The 20,875-nt window shown below is 40.3% G+C and overlaps 1 protein-coding gene across 1 annotated transcript in view; it reads right to left on the reverse strand.

Annotated features, from left to right (window-relative positions):
• ANK2 (ankyrin 2) overlaps positions 1-20,875 on the reverse strand; it is a 327,832-nt gene that overhangs the window by 127,740 nt on the left and 179,217 nt on the right. Inside the window, exons 10-17 of the mRNA XM_090036674.1 lie at positions 19,739-19,837; positions 17,140-17,337; positions 13,327-13,425; positions 13,057-13,155; positions 10,269-10,367; positions 8,470-8,667; positions 3,110-3,208; positions 1,774-1,872 (exon numbers count right to left, since the gene is read on the reverse strand). Coding sequence (XP_089892800.1) covers positions 1,774-1,872; positions 3,110-3,208; positions 8,470-8,667; positions 10,269-10,367; positions 13,057-13,155; positions 13,327-13,425; positions 17,140-17,337; positions 19,739-19,837 — 990 coding nt within the window. The remainder of the gene's footprint in view (positions 1-1,773; positions 1,873-3,109; positions 3,209-8,469; positions 8,668-10,268; positions 10,368-13,056; positions 13,156-13,326; positions 13,426-17,139; positions 17,338-19,738; positions 19,838-20,875) is intronic.

Here is a 20,875-nt window from a genome sequence, read left to right on the forward strand (position 1 = left end):
ACAACTATCTAAAATAAAGCAGAATACACTGGCACAAGGAGAATGGTGTCCCACTACTTGTCAATTAATCTTCTTTCCAAAGAACTATGACACAATTAGGGCTAGGGCACACACAATCATGGCTAAATTTATATCATTGGATTTTGGAAGGGAAATGGGGAAAACATCTTGTTGTAGTGGTTTTTATTGCTGTTCTCCCATCCGCACATCGGAAACCACAGTTCCTGCCCCACACTGAAAAAGGTCACTTAATCACTGGATAGTTTCAGTAGATCACAGGAACTGCAGAACAGAGAACCTTTTTAAACCAACCAAAAATTCTGATAGGTTTTTTTTTTTTATTCCTTTCAGAGTTTGTTTCATTTAACACAAAATATTATATGGCCCCATATCCTGCAATAAGCTCCATAAAAGGCAGACTTCTGCACATGTATTTTCAAGGAAAGGTTTCCATTCTTATGCAACATAGAAGTCATTTTACAGATTACTTCTCAAAAAACTAAAACTGGATTTGGAGACTCATATACATCAAAGAATGTAATTGCATTCACAAGACTGAGACAAGGTAAAAACAGCCCCTGCTATTCAGTTACAAGGAATGTGACCTAGTAGAACAGGGGTTGTCAACCAGGGGCACCCCCACGTCCGACCACCGGGGGTATACTGATCCAAAAAGGTTGAAACCCCTGTAGTAGGGTGATTGTTTATTGCTTTCAGAGAGTGTAGGTATGCTTTGAGTATTCAGTAACGTACTGGATTATACTGAATCCAACCTTCAAAAAGGGATGTCATCACCAAGTCCACTCAGGTGAGATTTTTTTCCCTCACAAGAGTTATGTACTAGTTGTAACTCCACTGACTTTAATAGATTTACCCTTGATTCACATCACTAAGAAGAGAATCACGTTCTTTGTGTTTGACACTTAACTGCAATGGGCAACAAAACAGCCTCATTAAGGCTAGAATAGGATCTTTTAAGGATAGACAAGGGAGTAATAAAGTCAGGTCTCCTCAGTGACTCAGACAATCACATATGGACTTGTGATCTTGTCCACATCATAGAGCAAACTTCCATATATTTCTTAATAAATTACATCACATTTGATAACCAGGAGTCCTTAAGGTTCAGTAATAAGGTGTGGTCACGTGGTTTGAATATGGAAGAAACTTTACATTCTGCTGAAAATTGCAAATAGTTTTCAAGAACAAGCTGAGGGACAGGGGTCAAAAGTCAAAAGCATAGCATGGGTTTGAACATAGTATCAGGAGTAAAATTCAGAGTTCAGTGGAACGTCCAAGTTCCTGAAAATGTAGATTATTGTAAAATACCAACTCCACCATAGTATTCCACCAGGGGAGTTCATTTGAAGCAAAAGGATCAGTATCTTTTCCCAAACTTTCAACACAGGGGGGTTAGATAGGCTTCTCCTTTCAAATGCTGGCTTCCTATAAAGAACAAGGAGAGGAGGCAGCATACAGAGAAGAAGAAACAGTCTGATGCTGCTTTGTGCCGCAGTTCTATCATTTTTTTTCCCCTGTCCCTGCTGGCCACAGACTAACTGCTTATCTGATAGATTCAATAAGCAGCAGGAGTTGGTTGTAAATCCAGTCGCTGGCCAGCAGAGGACATGCTGCACACCTGGAACTATGAGTTACAGCTTCAGCTTTTGAAAAGCTCAGCTCCTTTCCTGCCTCGTTTTCTAGTCCTCAAGTTACTCCATTGCTTCTCTCCATGTAATGTTGCCAGCACTTGTCAAGGATGTGAATTCTCACCTTCGCAGTAGCGTGGGGAGAGGCACCTTTCTCCAGCAACAGCAGCGCCACCTTCTGGTTGTCATAGTGAGCAGCAACGTGGAGAGGGGTGAGGCCGTTCTGTAAAGGGCGTTTTTAAGTTATTGCATTAGGCTGTTAGCTAGGCTTCAGCTACCGTTAGGCCGCCAATATACACTACATGTTAACTGATTAGCAGTAAATAAACCAAATGAAATTTAACTCCATTTGAATTATTTTTAGATTAGAAATTTTACTGAGACTGGAAATAAAAATTTAGCCAATAGTTAGTGGGATGTGTTTTGCTTAAAGAAAAGCAGCAAGCATCTGAGGATGGAATTGATCTGGCCAGCATTTGCTTTATTACCTATTGCAAACCAAGTTCTGAACACTCCACTTCAGTGAAGCTCTGTTACGAAAAAGGTTTGCAGCATACGAAAAAAACCAAACGTATCTGGCCTCGTCCCAGTGTTTCTGAATTGTGAGTTTTATCATCCAAGTTCTCTAATGGAGCAAGCACTTTCTGATTCCGAATAAAATATTCGCCTTTATAACCGCGCACAAATATGCTAGTTGTAATACAAGTAAAAGAGCAAACTTTCTGAAAAGTATCTCATAGACAAGTGTATATAAAAATCATCACAATGGAAATGTGGAGAACTTTTACAATCTTTTCTCCAATGCCTGATGAAGGGTGTTTGTGCCTGAAAGCATGCAATTAAAGAATTTTTTTTGCAAAGGTCTTGTTGGTCTAATAAAAGATAGCATCTCTACTATAAGTCCTGATTGCTTTTTCCTCCAGACCAATATGGCTACAATCTGGATACCTGACAGATGGAAGATATCAAATTTTAGCCTATTTTTTAAATCTTTATATTTTTCCAAGCAGGAAGCAACTGTGACCACCTGAAAACTGAGACAATGCCTCTGCCTTTGTTTCAAAGTAATTTGCATCATCACAGAAGCTCACATGGAGGTGAGAGACTCCATACCAGCTATGAACTGACTGCCCCGAGGAGTTTTCCAACTACTGACTCCTCTGTGAAATCCTATGAAATATGAACTTTCATTTCTACCCAGGAGAACTTTTACAATCTTTTCTCCAGTGCCTGATGAATTGGTGTTTGTGCCCAAAAGCTTGCAATTAAAGAATTTTTTTGCAAAACTCTTGTTGGTCTAATAAAAGATATCTCTACAAGTCCTGGGCTGTTTTAAATAAAGTTAACTTGGTAACATGAATATAACTGCCTCATCCTTTTACATTTACTTTCCACCCAAAATCTATGGTGAAAATCCAGAATAGTGTTAGATTTTTGCATTTCAGGACCTAAATTATTACCTTCCCAGCTGAATCAGGAGAAGCACGACGCTGTAAGAGGAGCTTTGCCACATCTAGACTTCCATATTTGGCTGCCACATGCAGTGGTGTGAATCCCTTCTGAAAAGTTTTCAAGAGACAAACGTGTGTGTGAGTCTCATTCTTAGATTATTTGCTTACTATTACTTTTTTCACTACTTAGCTTTGAATCTTCTGAGACGGGGTGGACAAAATGCTATGGGATTTTATCCAGCTCGCAGCAGGTCCCTTGGCCCTACCTGGTCCAAACACAGGGGGCAGTTCAGGCCACTGGTGCTACATGCAGCCAGCCTCACTGCCCCTGGGCATGCAGCAGGGCTTGGGCAGCATGGTGGCTGGACTCAACTCCCCAGCAGCAGCAGCTCCTTCTGGTTGCCACTGCCAGTGTTGCCAGCTCTGGCCCTACTGCCTGGGCACCCCAAACTTTCTACCTTGCGCCCACTACCAGGAAAGCTGGACAGAGTGGGCATGCAGGCAGGTTTCCATGGAGACTGGCATAGGCCCCCATGGGCACAACACATTTGGTTGAGCAGATGGGATGAGGCAAGCAGAGAACAGTGTCTGGACACAGGACAGGCAGGCAGGGCTAAGGCCAGGATTGCAGGGCAGTGAGAGTGTGGGGCCATGCAGAGAGCAGATCATGGTTCTGCCCCAAGCCCAGTCCTGCATGGTCACCGCCCCATGATCCTGGACCCATCCCTGTCCCCATCACAACCTATCCTGCTTCCAGATGCTACTCCCCACCCACCTGCAGCCCCATCTATCCACTCAGCTAAGTACGTCTTACCGAGGGGTCCTGGGTCACTCCATGGAAACACATCCCGCCCAACCACTGTTGGTGGCACCCTGGACCAGTCTAGTAATCTACCACTTAAGGACCACATCCACACATATGTGGATATGCTCCTTAAGTGTCCCCCCAGGGACATTTGGTTCCCTGGGGACAACTAGCAGCGGCGCACCTTGTGCTGCCACTAGTTATCCCCAGGGAACACCTATGCCAAGTGCCCTCTGGTTTGCAGCAAGTTACCCTGGGTGGGATAGTGGAGGCTAGGGCCTGGGGCCCTCGGGGCTTCCCAGGGCTGCATCAGCAGGTAATCCTGCCCCATGGAGCCTGGCTGTCAGCTGGCTCCAGTTTTCAGCAGTGCACACTACCCCCACATGAGCCACTCCACTTTTTTTTCCTCTGGGTTGTTTTGACCTCTGGATATCTAGGGGTCAACACCCCTTGCCCTGCCCCACACACACTGCCCCCTTGCAACATGGAGAAGAACTGAACATGTGGTATGTGGTGCTGCAGATGTGTCTGCCGTGCCTCGTTCTACATGGCCATCTTCATCTGGACACGGCCAAAGAATTTTGGTGAGCTGTGGTGGGCTGAGGGGGTGCTGACCTGGTCTCACACAGCAGGAGGGTGGGGGGGACACAGGTGTTGACCCAGGCTGCAACAGCTCACCAAAACTCCCTAAGTGGCCCTCCAGCCCAAGTAATCCCCCACCCGTTATAACCACCAGTCACTTTTCTTCACGTTAACACATGATAACAGGACTAATCAACTCTGACACATGCTTCCCCATGTCCATGGGGGCAAGCAGTCAATATTTTACCCAGTATGAAGTCTCCATCAGCAATATGAATTATGTGGACAGCAAGATACCAATTCAATTTGTGCTCAGAAATCAGCTTTTAACCAGATGCATTTTTATTTAGTTTTATGGTGAAAATTTTTTAATTATTTATCCACTACACTGATCTGTTCCTGGCAGCAAATGACATATGTTCAGTACATTCTGATATAGCCTCTGCACCTCTGCTGAAACAAATGGTGTCTACTGAGATGTATCTATCAAGACGGTATTTGTAAATGCATACATCTGTGAAAGAAGGAATGAAAGTTATCCTTTTTTAAAGACTCCTCTTCTGGTAAGTGTTAATACAGATGACAATAAGTATTAGACACAGTGTCTGTATCAAATATTGTTTTTTCTTAATTTTTTTTTTTTAAAAGAAAAGTTTAGTGGTATAGAAGAGAAAGTGGCAGACAACAGGTGTCCTGCACACATCACTAGGTAGCCACACTGACTTATTGGCTTGACATTTGAGCAATGGGCTGTGTTCATTTCATTGTCATCAGATTCTATAAATACCACCTATAAAGAGTTAGAGCAGGAGTTCCTAATTTTTTTCACAGCATGGATCACATTATAGTAGAGAATGTAGCCTTGTGGTCTGTCTCATCTCCTATGGGATTATGTAACTAACCCAGCAGTAACAAAAGCAAATATTTCTGTGGAAAATTAGGGAAGTATTTAGTGTATTTCAGATTAATATATTTTAATGTGATTTATCAGCTGGGAAAAAAGGAAAACAGCAGGCACTCCCAGTAATCTATGAATTACAGTTTGAGAACTGCTGATTTAGGCTGATTTACCCTGGAAGATACCCATTGTTAACAAATATGGTTTAAACTTCAAAATAAGGAGAAGGAAGTTTAGCTGCATTAGTCTGAAGTCAGGTAGAAGGCAGGGCAGAGTGGCACCTTATGCTCTAAACCAGGAGTAGGCAATTTTTTCAGGCGGAAGGCCGCTTACTGAGTTTTGGCAAGCCATCGAGGCCTGCATGACAGGCAGCCAGGGGCAGATAAATATTAATTTTCTACATTTTTCAGGTGCACCAGGGGTTGGATAGAATGGGCTGCTGGGCCACATCCGGCCCATGGGCCGCATTTTGCCCACCCCTGCTGTAAACAGACATGGTGTTTCTTCTAGGAGAAAGCCTTTTATCATATTTTATTGAGTGTGCTGCTTCTGTTTTGATCTCAATCCAAATCCGGGACAGTCAGAACTGCCACAAATAACAGATATGTTTACAGCCTCAGAGACTAACATGTACAGAGAAAAATAAGCTTTCATAGTTGGCCAATGTGAGTTGGCTGATGCAATTGCAGAGCCACTGGCTATTATCTTTGAAAACTCATGGCAATGAATCAGGAGAGGTTCCAGACTATTGGAAAAGGGCAAATATAGTGCCCATCTTTAAGAAAAGGAAGAAAGAGGATCCAGGAAACTACAGAATGGTCAGCCTCACCTCAGTCCCTTGGAAAAATCATGGGGCAAGTCCTCAAGGAATCCATTCCTAAGCATTTGGAGGGGAAGGTGATTAGAAAAAACCACCATGAATTCACCAATGGTGGTTCCAAAGAGGATGGAGCTAGACTGCTCTCAGTGGTGTCAGATAACAGAACAAGGAACAATGGGTGTTTATACATGTGCTCTGGGAGGAAGGGGAGGGTGCCTTAATTAGAGGTCTGAGAGCAGCTATAAGTAAAGTGCCTGGATTATCACGTGTATCAGCATCCTTGCAGTGAAAAATGGTGCTGGGGATGCTTTAGCTAAAGCTCATCAAATGAATTTTAGTTAAAGCGCCCCCACTGCCATTTTTCAGCAAGGGGGCACTGATACACATGACACTGGAGTCTGCTGGAGCATGTTAATTACAACACCCTAGCAGACTCAACTGAGTCTGCTCCAACGCACTATAATTACAGTGGGTCGGAGCAGCCTTGATGCATTTGTATAGGTGCCTGGCAGTCTCAAGTTGCAGCAAGGGAAGTTTAAGTTAGATATTAGGAAACGAGTTCTCACTACGAGGGTAGTAAAGCACTAGAACAGGCTACCCAGGAAGTTTATAGACTCTCCACCCTTGGAGGAGTCTAAGATCTGGCTAGAGAAAGCCTTGGCTGGGATCTTCTAGTTGGGGATGGTCCTGTTTTGAGCAGGGGGCTAGACTAGATCCCTTCCAACCCTTGAGGTCCCTTCCAACCCTAATTTTCTATTATTTTATGATAGGCAATAGATAAATAGTCCATGAGCTGTTCACAGCATCTGATGAAACAGGCTGCTGCCTATAAATGCTTATGCTCCTCTGAATCAGTTAGTCTCTTATATGCCACCTTGTCTTGCCTTCTGCCTATAAAATAAGGGGCACATCTTTCTACTTTATGCTATGTTGGATCACAATCACCAATGGTGTATTTGATAAAGATCTCATGGTTCATTATTCCATTCCTCACACCCAACTTTCTCACTATTAATTCTTTTAAAAATCTAATCATAAATATCTCACAAGGAGATCAAACAAGAAAAAACTAATTCTACACAAGATTTTGAGGATGATCTTTGAAATAATTAATTATGCCATGACATGTTTCATGACATGGAAATGAACAGATGAAAGACAAATATTTCAATAAAAGTGAACAAACCCTGATTTGTGGCAGTGTACTTTTTGGCAATGTTTCCTCTGAGCTGGTAGAAATCAGGCTTCTTTTATTATATTAAAATATTAAAATTAAGGCATTTAAATATGAAGGATTTAAAAAACACTAGTTATGATTTATTGTGTTTTGTTTGAACACTTGAATTACGTTTTATAGAACTGCGTAAATCTCTGAAGTTTTGGTATGCAGGAAGTTCTGAAAAATCTAATGAAACTACTTATTTCCAGTTGTCACAAAATATTTTTTTTCAAAACTGGCTAACTAAAAACATGTTGTGGGTTGAATGAAAGATTTTGTGTAACCTATGAATAAATGTATAGCAGTTTAACCACACTACATTTATATCTGAAAAAAAAATTGAAAATATTCTCAATAAAAGCGTATTGTAAAAAATAAGAATATTTCATATAGAATAAATAAATTATAGAAATAAAAAATAAAAAATTAATGATGTAATATTGTTTTTGGGGTTTTGCTAAAACAGAAATTAATTTCTGAAATGCTTCAGTATCACCAAATTCACATTTTTCATTGAATAAAAAGTTAATAGATGAAAAAATATTCTAACTTTAATGCTATAGGTAGAAGAAGATCCCTGTCAGAAGCACTTAATACTTACATATTTGTTAAGACCATTTAATTGGTCTTAGACTCCCTCCAGAAGTGGTGCAGGCAACTACTCTGGACTCATTCAAGAAACGTTTGGATGTTTATCTTGCTGGGATCCTTTGATCCCAGCTGACTTCCTGCCCCTGGGACAGGGGGCTGGACTTGATGATCTTCGAGGTCCCTTCCAGCGCTAACATCTATGAATCTATGAATTACCAAGTACAGTAGTATATATCCAATGGCAGTCAAAGTCTCCAGCTTCAGAGAATTGTAAAAATATGCTAGTCTAGTGAATTTGCTATACAGCACTTTAATATGCCTGATTATCATTAAAAGGCCAGTTCTAAGTGAAAGTGCACCTGTTACAATTCTGCTGTCTCCCCACTTGATAGCTGCATCTCATTTAGGCCTTCCCTATTGCACGAAAAGCACAGTGCAATGACAAGCCTCTTACCTTGGTGGCCAAAGAATGTAAGGCACCTGCCTCCAATAGAACTGAGGCTACATCAACTTGCCCCTCTCTAGCAGAAATGTGCAGTGGGGTATATCCATTCGTGGTTGCTGCATCAGGATGAGCCATATGCTGTAGCAGCAGTTGGACGATCTCTGTTTTACCCAAGCGAGAGGCAATATGCAGTGGAGTCTGTTCCTCCTACAACTCAAGTCAAGTTAATAATTAGTCAAGGTAGAATCTGCCTGTATTCGATATTCTAAGCGATTCTAGTAGTAGTTTCTACATGGTTTTGTTTTTTTAAACAGAACCTAGGGGAATGATCAGTACCAGTATGCATCTTAACCAATCCGCTATTGTAACTAAAGGGGAGAAGCTCAGGGAAAAAGATTGTTTCTCTTTTCATCTTTAAATCTGAACAAAGATTGCTTGCACCATGGCACTGCTCAGCTTTCTTTGCATTCCTACTTTATGACATCTTTATCCACATTTGGTAGTTTCTTACTTGACATGTAGTCCCATTAGTTTCTTAAGCTGGCACTCTGGAGGTAATTTCTAACTATTCTGCATTTGTGCTCATTTTCCTTCTTTATCTGACCTGGCATATATCAAGTGCATATTTAAATTCGGGTTGATTACATACAACCCCTTAATCGATTACTGTCATGGAAAAAAAGCCCTTTGATATGTAATAATCCCAGAGGCACTACAATGATATACTCGCACGCTGTACATCAGTAGATCTGGATCCAGCATGTGAGCAGAGGAAGCATAACTTAAATCCTCACCCTGATAGTGGAATCCTCCCTCTCTCCCCATTGATTTTTTTTTTCTGAAATCTACTTTTTCATAAAGGTGGTAGGAAAATTTTTGGTACTGCCACTGGCCAGTGCCTGGAGATGCCCTGTTATACCTCTGTGACAGAGCTGACCAAACAGTAACCAGTATAGAAATGCTCCTGTGTACTCCAAAAAAGAAAATATTCCCCTTGACATTTTGAAATTTCCTCAATCTCATCTTTCTTTAAAGCTTCTACTGTGATTTGTGTGAACAATCACTGTTTAAAAATCAGTATTACAGTCACAGAATCACATGGAAAGCATTTGCCAAAGAAATTGCTATTCCACCATAATAAACAACAGCTCTTGACATAGAATCCAATGGTGCTTGGAGGAGAAAGAGGCCACTGGGTGCCTAGAAATGCAAGGGGCTGTGCGCGTAATGATACTGTCATGTTTAAGCTGGATACCCTGCTACTGAGTTAGAACCCAGCCACTCCGTTTCTAAATCAGATCTGCTCTATTTGGAAGGATCAAATAATACAGGTAAGCAAGTTATATTACACGATTATACTGAGACCTATTTGGCTTTGCATCCAGAAATCAGATAATTATGCATCATGGGGGCGGGGGCTATTGCTGCAAGGAAAAAAACCCTCTCTCCTTATTATACTTGCTTATTTCATTGTTTATAAGTAAAAGAGAAGGTAGAATAAACTGCACTAGAACACCAGAGCGCCCCAAGGGATGATGAGGTCAAACGGTTATAAACTCCTGCAAGACCGTTTCAGGCTGGACATAAGGAAGAATTTCTTTACTGTCTGAGCCCCCAAGGTCTGGAACAGCCTGCCACTGGAGGTGGTTCAAGCACCTACATTGAACACCTTCAAGAGCAAATTGGACGCTTATCTTGCTGGGATCCTATGACCCCAGCTGACTTCCTGCCCTTTGGGCGGGGGGCTGGACTCAATGATCTTCCAAGGTCCCTTCCAGCCCAAATGTCTATGAAATCTATGAACCTACCCTGGCTCGGGCATCAACAAGGGCACCATTTCTCAGGAGGCAGCGGACCACTTCCACTTGCCCAGCACGCGCAGCCATGTGCAGTGCAGTTTCCCCACGCTGCAAAAAAAGCAAAGATTTTAACATCTTAAACAAGTAATTTTGTGTAAATTCTACTAACTTCAAATAGAGCTGATCTGGTGATTCAGGCTCTGTAACAGATTCAGAAGCACAAGCACATACGTCTTGTGGGGGTAAGGCTGTGTATCACTTACTGCTGCAGTGGTTACAAAAATAACATTGCCTAAGGGTGAAATCCTGATTCTCTTGTAGATAACAGGAGCTTACTGTGACTTCAGTGCAGTCAGAATTTCACACTCAGAGCCTTACCAAAAAATAAAAAAGGTTAACAATGCCATATTATGCTCCAGCAATGCAGCCAGAGAATATTCAGCTCAAAATTATTTTAAATGGAACTGTGCATGATAGCCCGTCCTAATCAGAAGTATTCACTGGCTTCCCCCATAATGGTGCTTTCAGCTTGTGGTACGCCTCAAAATAACCAAGGGGATAAGAGCATCCTGATCCTCAAGAGACTGCCGAACACATGCTCCTCAAGATGGAAGGGGACGTTATTCCAGATGGTCTCTTCCTGCATACTGTGTAGAGCTGGCAGCTTCAGACAGGCTTTGCAATGTTTGCGCAAGACTGAGCCAGTATGTGCAGTGTTCAAAAACTGCGGTCACCAGCATGGTTTTATCTGCAGGCTGTGCAATGAATCTTATTTAATCATGCCTTATAGCCGGCAGAATTTGAGATGGGCATATAACATTTAGGAAGTTTGAGAATGATATAACACAAGGAGGAGGGTAACAAAGCAAAAAAGTAATGAATATTTACTTTCTTTCTCTATATTTACACAGGAATTTTAAAGCAAAATAGCCCTAAATGATGGAGAGGATGGCTTAATTTCACAGTGCAACACTTTCTTGGAGGACAATTTCATACAACAGACCATGGGGGTCCCTGCTCAGACAATGTCTGAGCCTGTTGTACCAGACACTACCATATTGAAACAAAGAAGATTCTTTGCCTTTTCTATTTTGATAACACAGCAGGATAGATAGCAGCCCAACATTTTTCCTCCTCATGTGAATGCTTTTTGGTGATTGAGTACCTTATTTGCCAGCTGCTTATACAAAGAGGAAGCTCCTGTTTCTCCTTTATGGATAGCTACCATTTGTGACTGAGACCCTGTCTAACTAAGCTATATAATTTTTCTAGCACAGGCTTTCCCTCCCTCTCACTTAGAAACTTTGTCTCCACCACTTGATCACATACTATGAGTTTTTGTTGCTTACCGGGAGAGTGAAAAAAGTAACTCAAATCTACCACAGCTTAGGACTTCATCAAACCCTTCTCACTGGGAATTGATTTAATTAAGCTCATTTTGAAATCTACATCAGATCAGCAGCTGTGGTTAGTAAATGAACAATGAAAAAAAAATCTTGCAATCCTTTTACTTAGGGGCTTGAATGTGGAACTTGGTCGTGTATCTTGCTATTATCTGCTGAATGTCCTGTTTACAAATGTGAATAAACATTTTATTTTCATTCTATTAAGGATGAATTTCTATCAATTCTATACTTGCAGCAATTTGTAAAATGAATACTTTAATAAGTAATATAATTTAGTAATTTGAAGATAATTAGTGATTCAAATAGGAGCACTTAGCTTACGAAATGAGAAGCTGAGGCAACGACCTAGCACAGATAATTGTAAAGTGCTAAATTTGGCATTAAACCATGTAAAACATCTGCATTATCAACTTTATTCCTTTCTTAACTTAGTTTCCTTCACAACATTACTTGGTACTTTACTATTGATACTGTAACTAACTAAATATCACTTTCACAGTGAAAGTACAAAAACAGTGACCATTTTTGTCACGAATAAAATTTGTCTCTACTAAAATAAGAAAAAAAAATTGTTGCTGGACTCCCCCAGATTGGCTTGTTTTCTAGAAAAAAAAAAACTTGGCCAGCTAGGTGCATATGAATTAATGTTATGGGACATGTCTTTTTATATTTAAAATATTACTTATGGGAAAAGAACAGAAGAACAAGTTAACATTTATCTACATTAAAAGACTCAAACAATCCATGTAACAGAAACCCAGGAAACCATCATGATCTGATTTATTCCTGGGTAATGGGATGTTTGATATGCAAACACTAATTTCCATGGCAAGTCAGGGCCTGCATTTAGTGTTACCTTCCAAAGGTCACATTTTCTATATTAAAAAAAAAAAAAAAGAAATGTTCTGTAGAAATTACATCCATTCTTAATAAAGGAACAGTTCCTTTAAAGGAACAGTTTTTACTTTAAAAATTTAGGAGAGTAAATTTAAATCTTTATAAGCTCTTTGTCTATTTAATGGCACAACTTCACTGAAGTTACCATAACTGTATCTATTTACTTCGGGCCTTTTCCAGCATTCAGAACCAAAAGGCAAACTCTTCCTTCCAGTGCTCTAATAACCTTGACAGGATCCTTTTTCAAAGGAAACCGTTACCAGTGCAAGTGCTGTTGAGAAACATGCTAAAGCTTTAATACCACAAAAGAATTATTGAGCCTGTTCCCTAACCAGCTTTTCCCTTTCACAAACTTTTGACACACATAGGAGGATGTCACAGACTTTCATTCAGTAATACTCACTAAAATGTGACCTTTGGTTGGGTTGCATGGCAGCTTAGCCCCTTGCTGTGGGAGCTGGCACAGTGATTATTTTAGTCCAAGCCATACTCACAATGTTAGTGACATCTGGAGAGGCTCCGTTCTGCAGTAGAAGGAGGACTATGTTCAAGTGGCCCATAAATGCAGCCACATGTATTGGTGTGAGGCCAGACTGCGAAACAAAGCAACAGCAGTTTTACTCCTCTGCACAGGGGGGAGGGGGATTGGGCTTCTTCATTTTAATACAACGTACGTGCAAATGATATAAGAAAGAGGAAGACATTTCTAACACAAAGAAAGAGAAAGAAGGTATGTTTCTGGAAGAGACAAAATACTTTTCTACCTCTGTTATTGCCTGGATTGAAGCCCCATATTTCACCAGGAGTTCCATGACTTTGATGCGGTTTTTCTTGCAGGCAATGTGCAGTGGAGTAAAACCATTCTGTGCAAAAGACAATCATGTTAGTTAAAAACATGCAGCTGCAGTTCCCACACAGCATCATGCTGGTGTACCGCAAGCGGAAGCGTTAGAATATCTGATCCCATTGTTCCTCGGACACAGTTGTTACAAGACAGTGGTGAAAAGACTAAGCAATAGTGTTATGTGGGCTGCTATAGTCTTAGTAACACCCACTCCTCAGTTTCCACCCTGGTGAGGAAATGGAAAACTAATCATGGGCATTCTCAATCTGACTGTCAATATTGTAACAGAAAGCATGTTGCAAAAATATTATACCTACTACCAACTAGAGGAAAAAGACGTATATGAAGGTGACACCAAGAGATGAAGGTAACACCTTTGAAAGTGTTTCGCATCTTTCATAACAAATGTAGAAGCCTTATCCTTTACTGACCATTTTTCCGCCAGTAAAATTTCTTTTTCTATAAAAAAAGACTTTCAACCTTCTATATTTATCCATATTCAGTCTATAATATCCATATCTATATCATCATGTACCTGTCCATATATCAGCTTATATTAATGCATTGTAGCTAATATACTTGTAGGTATTTGTATACATGCATACCTATGAGGCCGCTCAAACAAAACTTAACTCTGTCTTGTTCCCTTACTATTATTATTCACTACAATGGAAATACTCATGGTAGTAACATAAAGAGGCCCTACTATTCAACAAAGCATTTCTTTTTGTGTTTTGGTGCATTACTATTTGATTAAGTATTTAAGCATAACCTCAGCTTCAAAAAAGTGCCATTAAATTCAATGAGGTTAAAGAGGAGGCTCATGTTCTTTGTTGAATACTGATAGGTGCTGGATTGGGTCATCAGCTGAGCAACAAGAGGTGGGAAGATTGGGAGAACCCAATCTTAAGTATACACTTCTTGAAAAACACAGTTTTTAAGACAATGTTAGACTGTCACAATTGTTTTTAATGACAGAGATAAGAACTGCTGACACTGAACAAGAAGTAAAGCTAGTTAATGCCAGTGAAATCTTAGCTTATAAAGAAAAAGAGAGAGCAGCTGTTATACTCCCTTATTAGCATCTATTAACACAAATGTTACCTATAGGTTGACATTAACATGCTTTAAATGCATAATCATCACAAAACCTAGGAACATATGTTTATATCCTCAGAGAATTTAACAAACATTAACTAATTGCTTCAAGAACATCTGGCTGAAAATGAATGTCATGATTTTCCCTTTATGAAAATATTTTAAAAATAATAATCAGTAACTAACTAATCCAGATAGTTTCATGTTTTAGCCTTAAAGAGCAAATCGTAGATTCATCTCATCAAAAGTTTGTCAGTACTTCTAGCAGGGATCGATCAGCTGTCCCAGAGTTCTCCTCTTTGCCTATCTGCAAACACATTTGAACTATCAGATAACATTTCAGGTGCTCCCAAAGTAAAATGTACAGAGATGCCTTGCCTTCAGCATCCCTATGGTTATATCTGCTTTCCTCAACATTGTCTTTATAAACAAGCAACTCCAAATGCTAAAAGCCCCTGACTCATTTGCTTATCGCTCTCTGGTCATTTGATTCTGTTCTCTTCTCTTTGAAGAAGGATAGAGAAGCTTTCTAATGACTATTTCTAATGAATTATAATGTTTATCATGCTGAATGTTATGGAGCAGGGGTAGTCACTCCATTGCTAAGACTGAAGCTAATTTACACATTAGAACCCTTATTGTTACTCTTCTACTTCTCCAAAAAGAAACCAATGCCTGTGGAAATTTCACCCACTGTGTCACATCCTTGGGTCCATTTTATTGAAAGCTGCAGTATTTCAGAAATGTCAGACCTTCCCAGTTCATTTTATTTTGTTTGTTTTGTTGGCCCTCTGGAGGTGAGGTGCTCAAACTTTTGTGCTGAGCCCAACAGTACCCTTACTCACTCCTATCCTATGCATGCCAAATCCTATAAATGAGACAATTCTGCTGCTTTGGACTGGCCTTTAGTTTGTGCTCAGACCCACTCTTAGACGTTCTGTCTTGGACGGGCTTATTAGCATGCCACTTTAAGGTACCCACATTGCTTCATTTCCAGGATTTAGTGCATGCAGAGGGGGAACAAATACATGGGGCATACTTTGCGGAAGTATTTCTGAGCTCAACATACAAGTGGTATATACAAATGACCTTTTTTAGTGTGTAGAGAACATCATTTTAACTATAAATAAAGCAGAGATGAATAGCACAGATGGGAAAGAGCTGGACAGGAAGTAGAGATGGTAAGAGGACTAGGAACCATAGATCTGGGACAAGAAATGAATGGATGAAACAGAGTTGAGGAGGAAAGAGAAGATGCATTTGAAGGAGGAAAGTTAGCTGATAGAGCCTGGAGTGTGATAAAAGCAGAATTTGAGTCAAAAAGGAATAAAGAAAAGGCATGAAAAACCAGGAATGCCCAGGTAGGCCTAAAAGAAAGATGGGAGACTGAAGCAGGTATATAGAGGATATGTGCAGGGCCCTAGGAAAAATGTACTAAAGACTGATAACAAAAATGTGCAGCTGAGAAGGAAATGAGCACTGAAGAAGACAGATAAGGCATCAGAGGAAGTTGTTGGGTAGGAAGATCTAGAAGAGGAGCTATGGCAAAGAACAGGAGATTTGGGGTACAGAAAGGGTATGAAATGCAAGAAAGTACATGGAGATTAGGGCAGAAACAGTAAAGTGGGCATACATGGGACTAGGGTTGGGCAGGGAAAGGAAAGGAAGGGGACTCCAGGCTAAAACACAGGGTGCAAAAGGCTGGGGGAAGAGACATACAATACATGCAAGGCACTGGGTGCAACAGGCAAAGGTAGAGTCCACACTGAGCACTTTAATTACTTTGTAATTCCTAGGTGCTCAAACTCTGCAGTGCTTGCCACTCTCCAGTAACTGAATCAAGAGTAATTTGTTCATTATTTAAAATTTCATCCTATGCATAATCAGCTGTATAACAGCAAAACACTTACTGGAGTCAATGGGAGTTTTGTGTATGGTACGAGTACAGGATTAACAACTTTTGAAATCTTTACACATTTATAAAGCCAAATCGGACATTTTAATGGCAGTTTAGGAGACAATGGGCAGGTCACTCAGCAAATGAAATTATATATATGATATTTTCATTTTCACACCGGTAAAATAAAAAGCCCAAACAATGGACATTTTAAATAGCAATATTTGCTAAAAAATACATGTAACCCCCCCTAATATTCTGCCCTTTATCAAAAATATGTGTTAATTAATTTTATTAAAAAGTCCTACCATGTGCAGAACAATTATCTTCCTGCTAACTAGCACTTTCATTCAGTTAAAATGATTAAAAATGTGAACTGCACAACTATATGGCATAGAACAAAAGGCCATATTATCAAATACGTGGAATCACTGATACTGTGATTCTGAGAACTGTGCAGTTTCGAGACCTAATCATGCAGACAATTCTTACTGAACACCATGCTTGCTACCTTCGAGTAGTCCCACTAAAGAAAAAGCCCTACATTAAGTTTTAACCAGGACTTAAAGCATTGGCCCTTACAGTCTATTTAAATAGGACTGCTCAGAGCAATAAGCACTACACTCAATATGGTTCAATAGAATCTGCTGGATGGGGCCTTCAGTTGGCCTTTTTGAGGCAGATCTCCCACTTGCAGGCATGCAGGCATATTGCATTAGATGTAAGGGACGGGTTTACCAGAGCACGAGCATTGGGATTTGCTCTCTTGTCCAGGAGTAGTTTGGTGACACGGTAATGGCCACAGTGTGCAGCAACATGTAAAGCAGTAAGATAATCGAGTGTGACATCATCAACAGGAGCTTTGTGCTGCAGTAGATGTTTGACACATTCCACGTGATCACCCTGGGCAGCCATGTGAAGTGGAGAGAGTCCATTCTGTGTCCACAGAAAACAAAACATAAGCTTTCAGTAAAAGTAACTCATGTTTTTCCCATCAAAAAAATCCCATCATGTTTTACACAGACTGTGGGAATAACTTCATCCACCACTGAAATGCATAGCTCAACAATCAGTTAATAGTATATGTCGACATTCCAGAGCAGACTGGCAGATGAACTGAAAATATATTCCAGATGCAATAGATAATGTACGGTGAATTTAGGAATACACAATATATTAAGCAAACTCAGAATACAGCTCAGACACTAGAACCAGACTGTGTTGTTTTATGGTTCCATAAATAAGAATTTATTTTAATTACTCTGAGGGCCTGGCAGATGTTCTATTTAGTGTACAATTAGCATGTTAATTGTACAATAAATTGTAACATGCCACACATACTGTCAATTTATGGTGCAATAAAATGGCAAACCAGACACAAAGCTCATCCAAATTAAATGTGGAACATCTTTGTGATTGGTTTGCATCATGGTTTAATCGAACATTTGGCACATTTGGCAATGGGTTGCATAGCTGCTTTAGATGTTGATGGGCTTCCCACACAGTCCAGCCATCCATCAGGCTGCACCTACACTCCCTGTACCAGAAAGACGAAAGCCATACAGGGCAGCCCCACAGGGCTAATGAGCTTTTCACATTCTGGCATGTAAGGCACCATGGTACAGCTTGATGGAGGGCTGCACAATGTAGTTTTCAACTTGCTCTGCACTGCGAAGTCAAAAGAGAACCAAAGAAAGTGAGGCACCAGGGACTAGTTCCCAATGCCCAGCTCTCCATGCACCTGCAGTGACACAACTGGGATCAGACAAATTTTATGCCACACATGTCTAGCATGGCAGGATGACTGATTTTTAGCACCTGTGTTAAGATCTGTCCAGGGGTCTTCCTTCCTTTTTTAAGTCCTGGTGACAAGATATTCAGCAGAATTTGTAGATTCATGGGGATCCAACTGGCTGCACTGTGAGCACTTCTATGGCCTTTAACTTGAGACCTCTGGGCAGTCAACCATGTGCCTTATTTCCCACACCACCCCAGCCCCCTGCCAGGGCCCTGAAAGACTGTTCTGTGACCACAGGGGATCCTGACCACATGAATGGATCCTGATCATTACTAAAGCTGCAGTTTTCAACCTCTCACAGCCACTGCCAAATTGGCACCAGAAATCAGTATCTACCCTTAAGAACACACCCTAATTTGGGGAAAATGTTAGGGAAAGAGGAAAAAGTTTTAGGAAAAAAATGTGCATGGTATTTGAGTAAATATGGTGATGACCAGTTGTAAGTTGTGATTAATCAAATGGTAATTTGCCACTTATTGAACTAGCTCTAATTTCTAAACAGAAATGGTACCATATTTTTAATATGTCGGTTTTACCCTACATATAGAAACAATATTACCTCTATGGTAAGGGAATACACAACCTACTTAGGTATAATTTATTATGAAAGGTACACAGACAAAGGGACAATCTCTAATTGTATTCAGAGACTGGGCAGTCCAGGGTACCACAGCATTCAATTAATATGGCTGTCTAACACCTGCTTGCATCACTGTTTGATGTATTGTAGAAGGGGCATCATTGCCAAATGGACAGAGCACCAAGTGGGATTATGGAAGACCTGGGTTCTATTCCTGGTTCTTTCAGTGATCTTGCTGCATGACTTCTCTCTCTATAGCCCATCTGTAAAATGGGGATAATGATTTGCATGGTAAATTATTTTCAGTTCTTCTGGTGAGAAGTACTAAATGAAGACTAGGTATTATATTTGTATTATATATACTTCTCCTGACTGAGGAAGGGAATTTGATGGGAGGAAATCTTTTTTATTATTATTAAATAGAATTACCTAGTGGCTATATTCACTAATGGGAATACTCTAAAATAACCAAAAGAGTATGGAATAATGTACCATGAAATGTGGGCAACTCTTTATTTATTGAAGTTAACTAGCCCAAAACAAACATACAAAACAGGAAAACTGGATGAGTGGGCCTAAGTGAAACCTTTATCCTATGTCTCCTTTCCGTGATCCTAGGATGGCATATTAGTAAATTCCCAAGCTATGGGATGAGAAAAGACTACCAAAACATTCCCTGCCATTGTCTATAATATATGGAAACCTACCCTGATAAAAACAGTGGGGTGGTTCACTCATGAATTCCAATTCTCCTTATTTGAAGATGTCAGTACAATTTCTAATAGAAAAATAGTTTCTTTTTTGTACACTTTATCCAAACTGTTTATCCATCAAGTCCTAGACATTTCCTGGGGGTGAGAGGCATGTCTCTAAAAGCCCTCCTCAGCCTTTCAATGTGCCTAATAATTACTTTGAAAGAATTTTATGATGTAAGCTTGTTCTTCTAATAAGATACACACCTTTGTCCTTGCAAGCAGTGGAGCACCTCGTTCCAGAAGAAGCTCTACAACCTGATCATGCCCACTTCGTGCAGCACAGTGGAGTGGAGTAAGTCCATCCTTAAAGCAAAAGGAGAGAAAGTGTTGAGCACAAACCCAGACTGTCCATCTCACTTGTTCTCTATGGACCATACATCCTGAAATCTAGCTCATAATCTCCTGATCCTGAGGGATGACTAACCATCAGCACAAGCTCCCCATTTTATTACTGTCTAGCTGATGACTTAAAAGAATGGAGCTTCCTCCCCATCTGCCTTGCATCAGCAAAGGGCATTTGGAGGCTACATTTCAGAATGTTAAAGAGGAAGCACATTGTGTGTGCAAACCCATTATCAAACAAGATAATGTATGCATGCATCTCCTCCTCTTCTCCTCCTCCTCTGCATGGCTTTGAAATTGTACTGCCTCTCCATGAATACTGTGCAATGGCCCAAGGATGCTCAGCTGATCAACCCTGGTGTTTGAATTACTTTTGATGTAAGGATGAACAGGAAATGTCCATACTAGGAAATTTATTCCAGGAAGTTTCTAACAAGCAGGAGGAGAGAGAGGATTAAAAAAATTAAAAAAGGAAAAAATGAAGAGATCAACAGAGAAAATCCTCTTCTTTCACAGACTGGTGGGCAAGATCTAACAATCTTTTGCTAAATTGGCCGACAGCATTCTTTGTCTGCAATATTCTTTCCATTGCAGAAGAACACGCTGTCCCAAAACACTTGCTCAGGCTGACTGCTGCAGTGTTACCGAAAGACTTCTCAATGTAACATTTAGAGATGAGAGCACGTTCCGGGTAATTCTGCTACAGTCTGGCCCTCAGACAGAAAGAGACAGCAAATGCAAAGGAGGAAAATGGTTGAAAGGGAATACAGTATCAGTGCTGAATGACAGAAGAAAGGGGTCTCATAAAATATACAAGGAAATACACGTATATAGGATTTTAACCTCAATACACTCTTATGCCATGCCTTAATTAAGTTGAGCACTCAAACTCATTCAACACAGATATGTTACAATGCTTTTAAAGTAAAAGAAAACTCATACTGTGACATAAACTTCTTTGTTTGGCAGATCTTTATATTTTTATTTTATTATATAAGG

Source organism: Crocodylus siamensis, chromosome 2 (assembly GCF_052110815.1).
Source record: "Crocodylus siamensis isolate JL-2025a chromosome 2, ASM5211081v1, whole genome shotgun sequence".
Lineage (NCBI taxonomy): Eukaryota > Metazoa > Chordata > Crocodylia > Crocodylidae > Crocodylus > Crocodylus siamensis.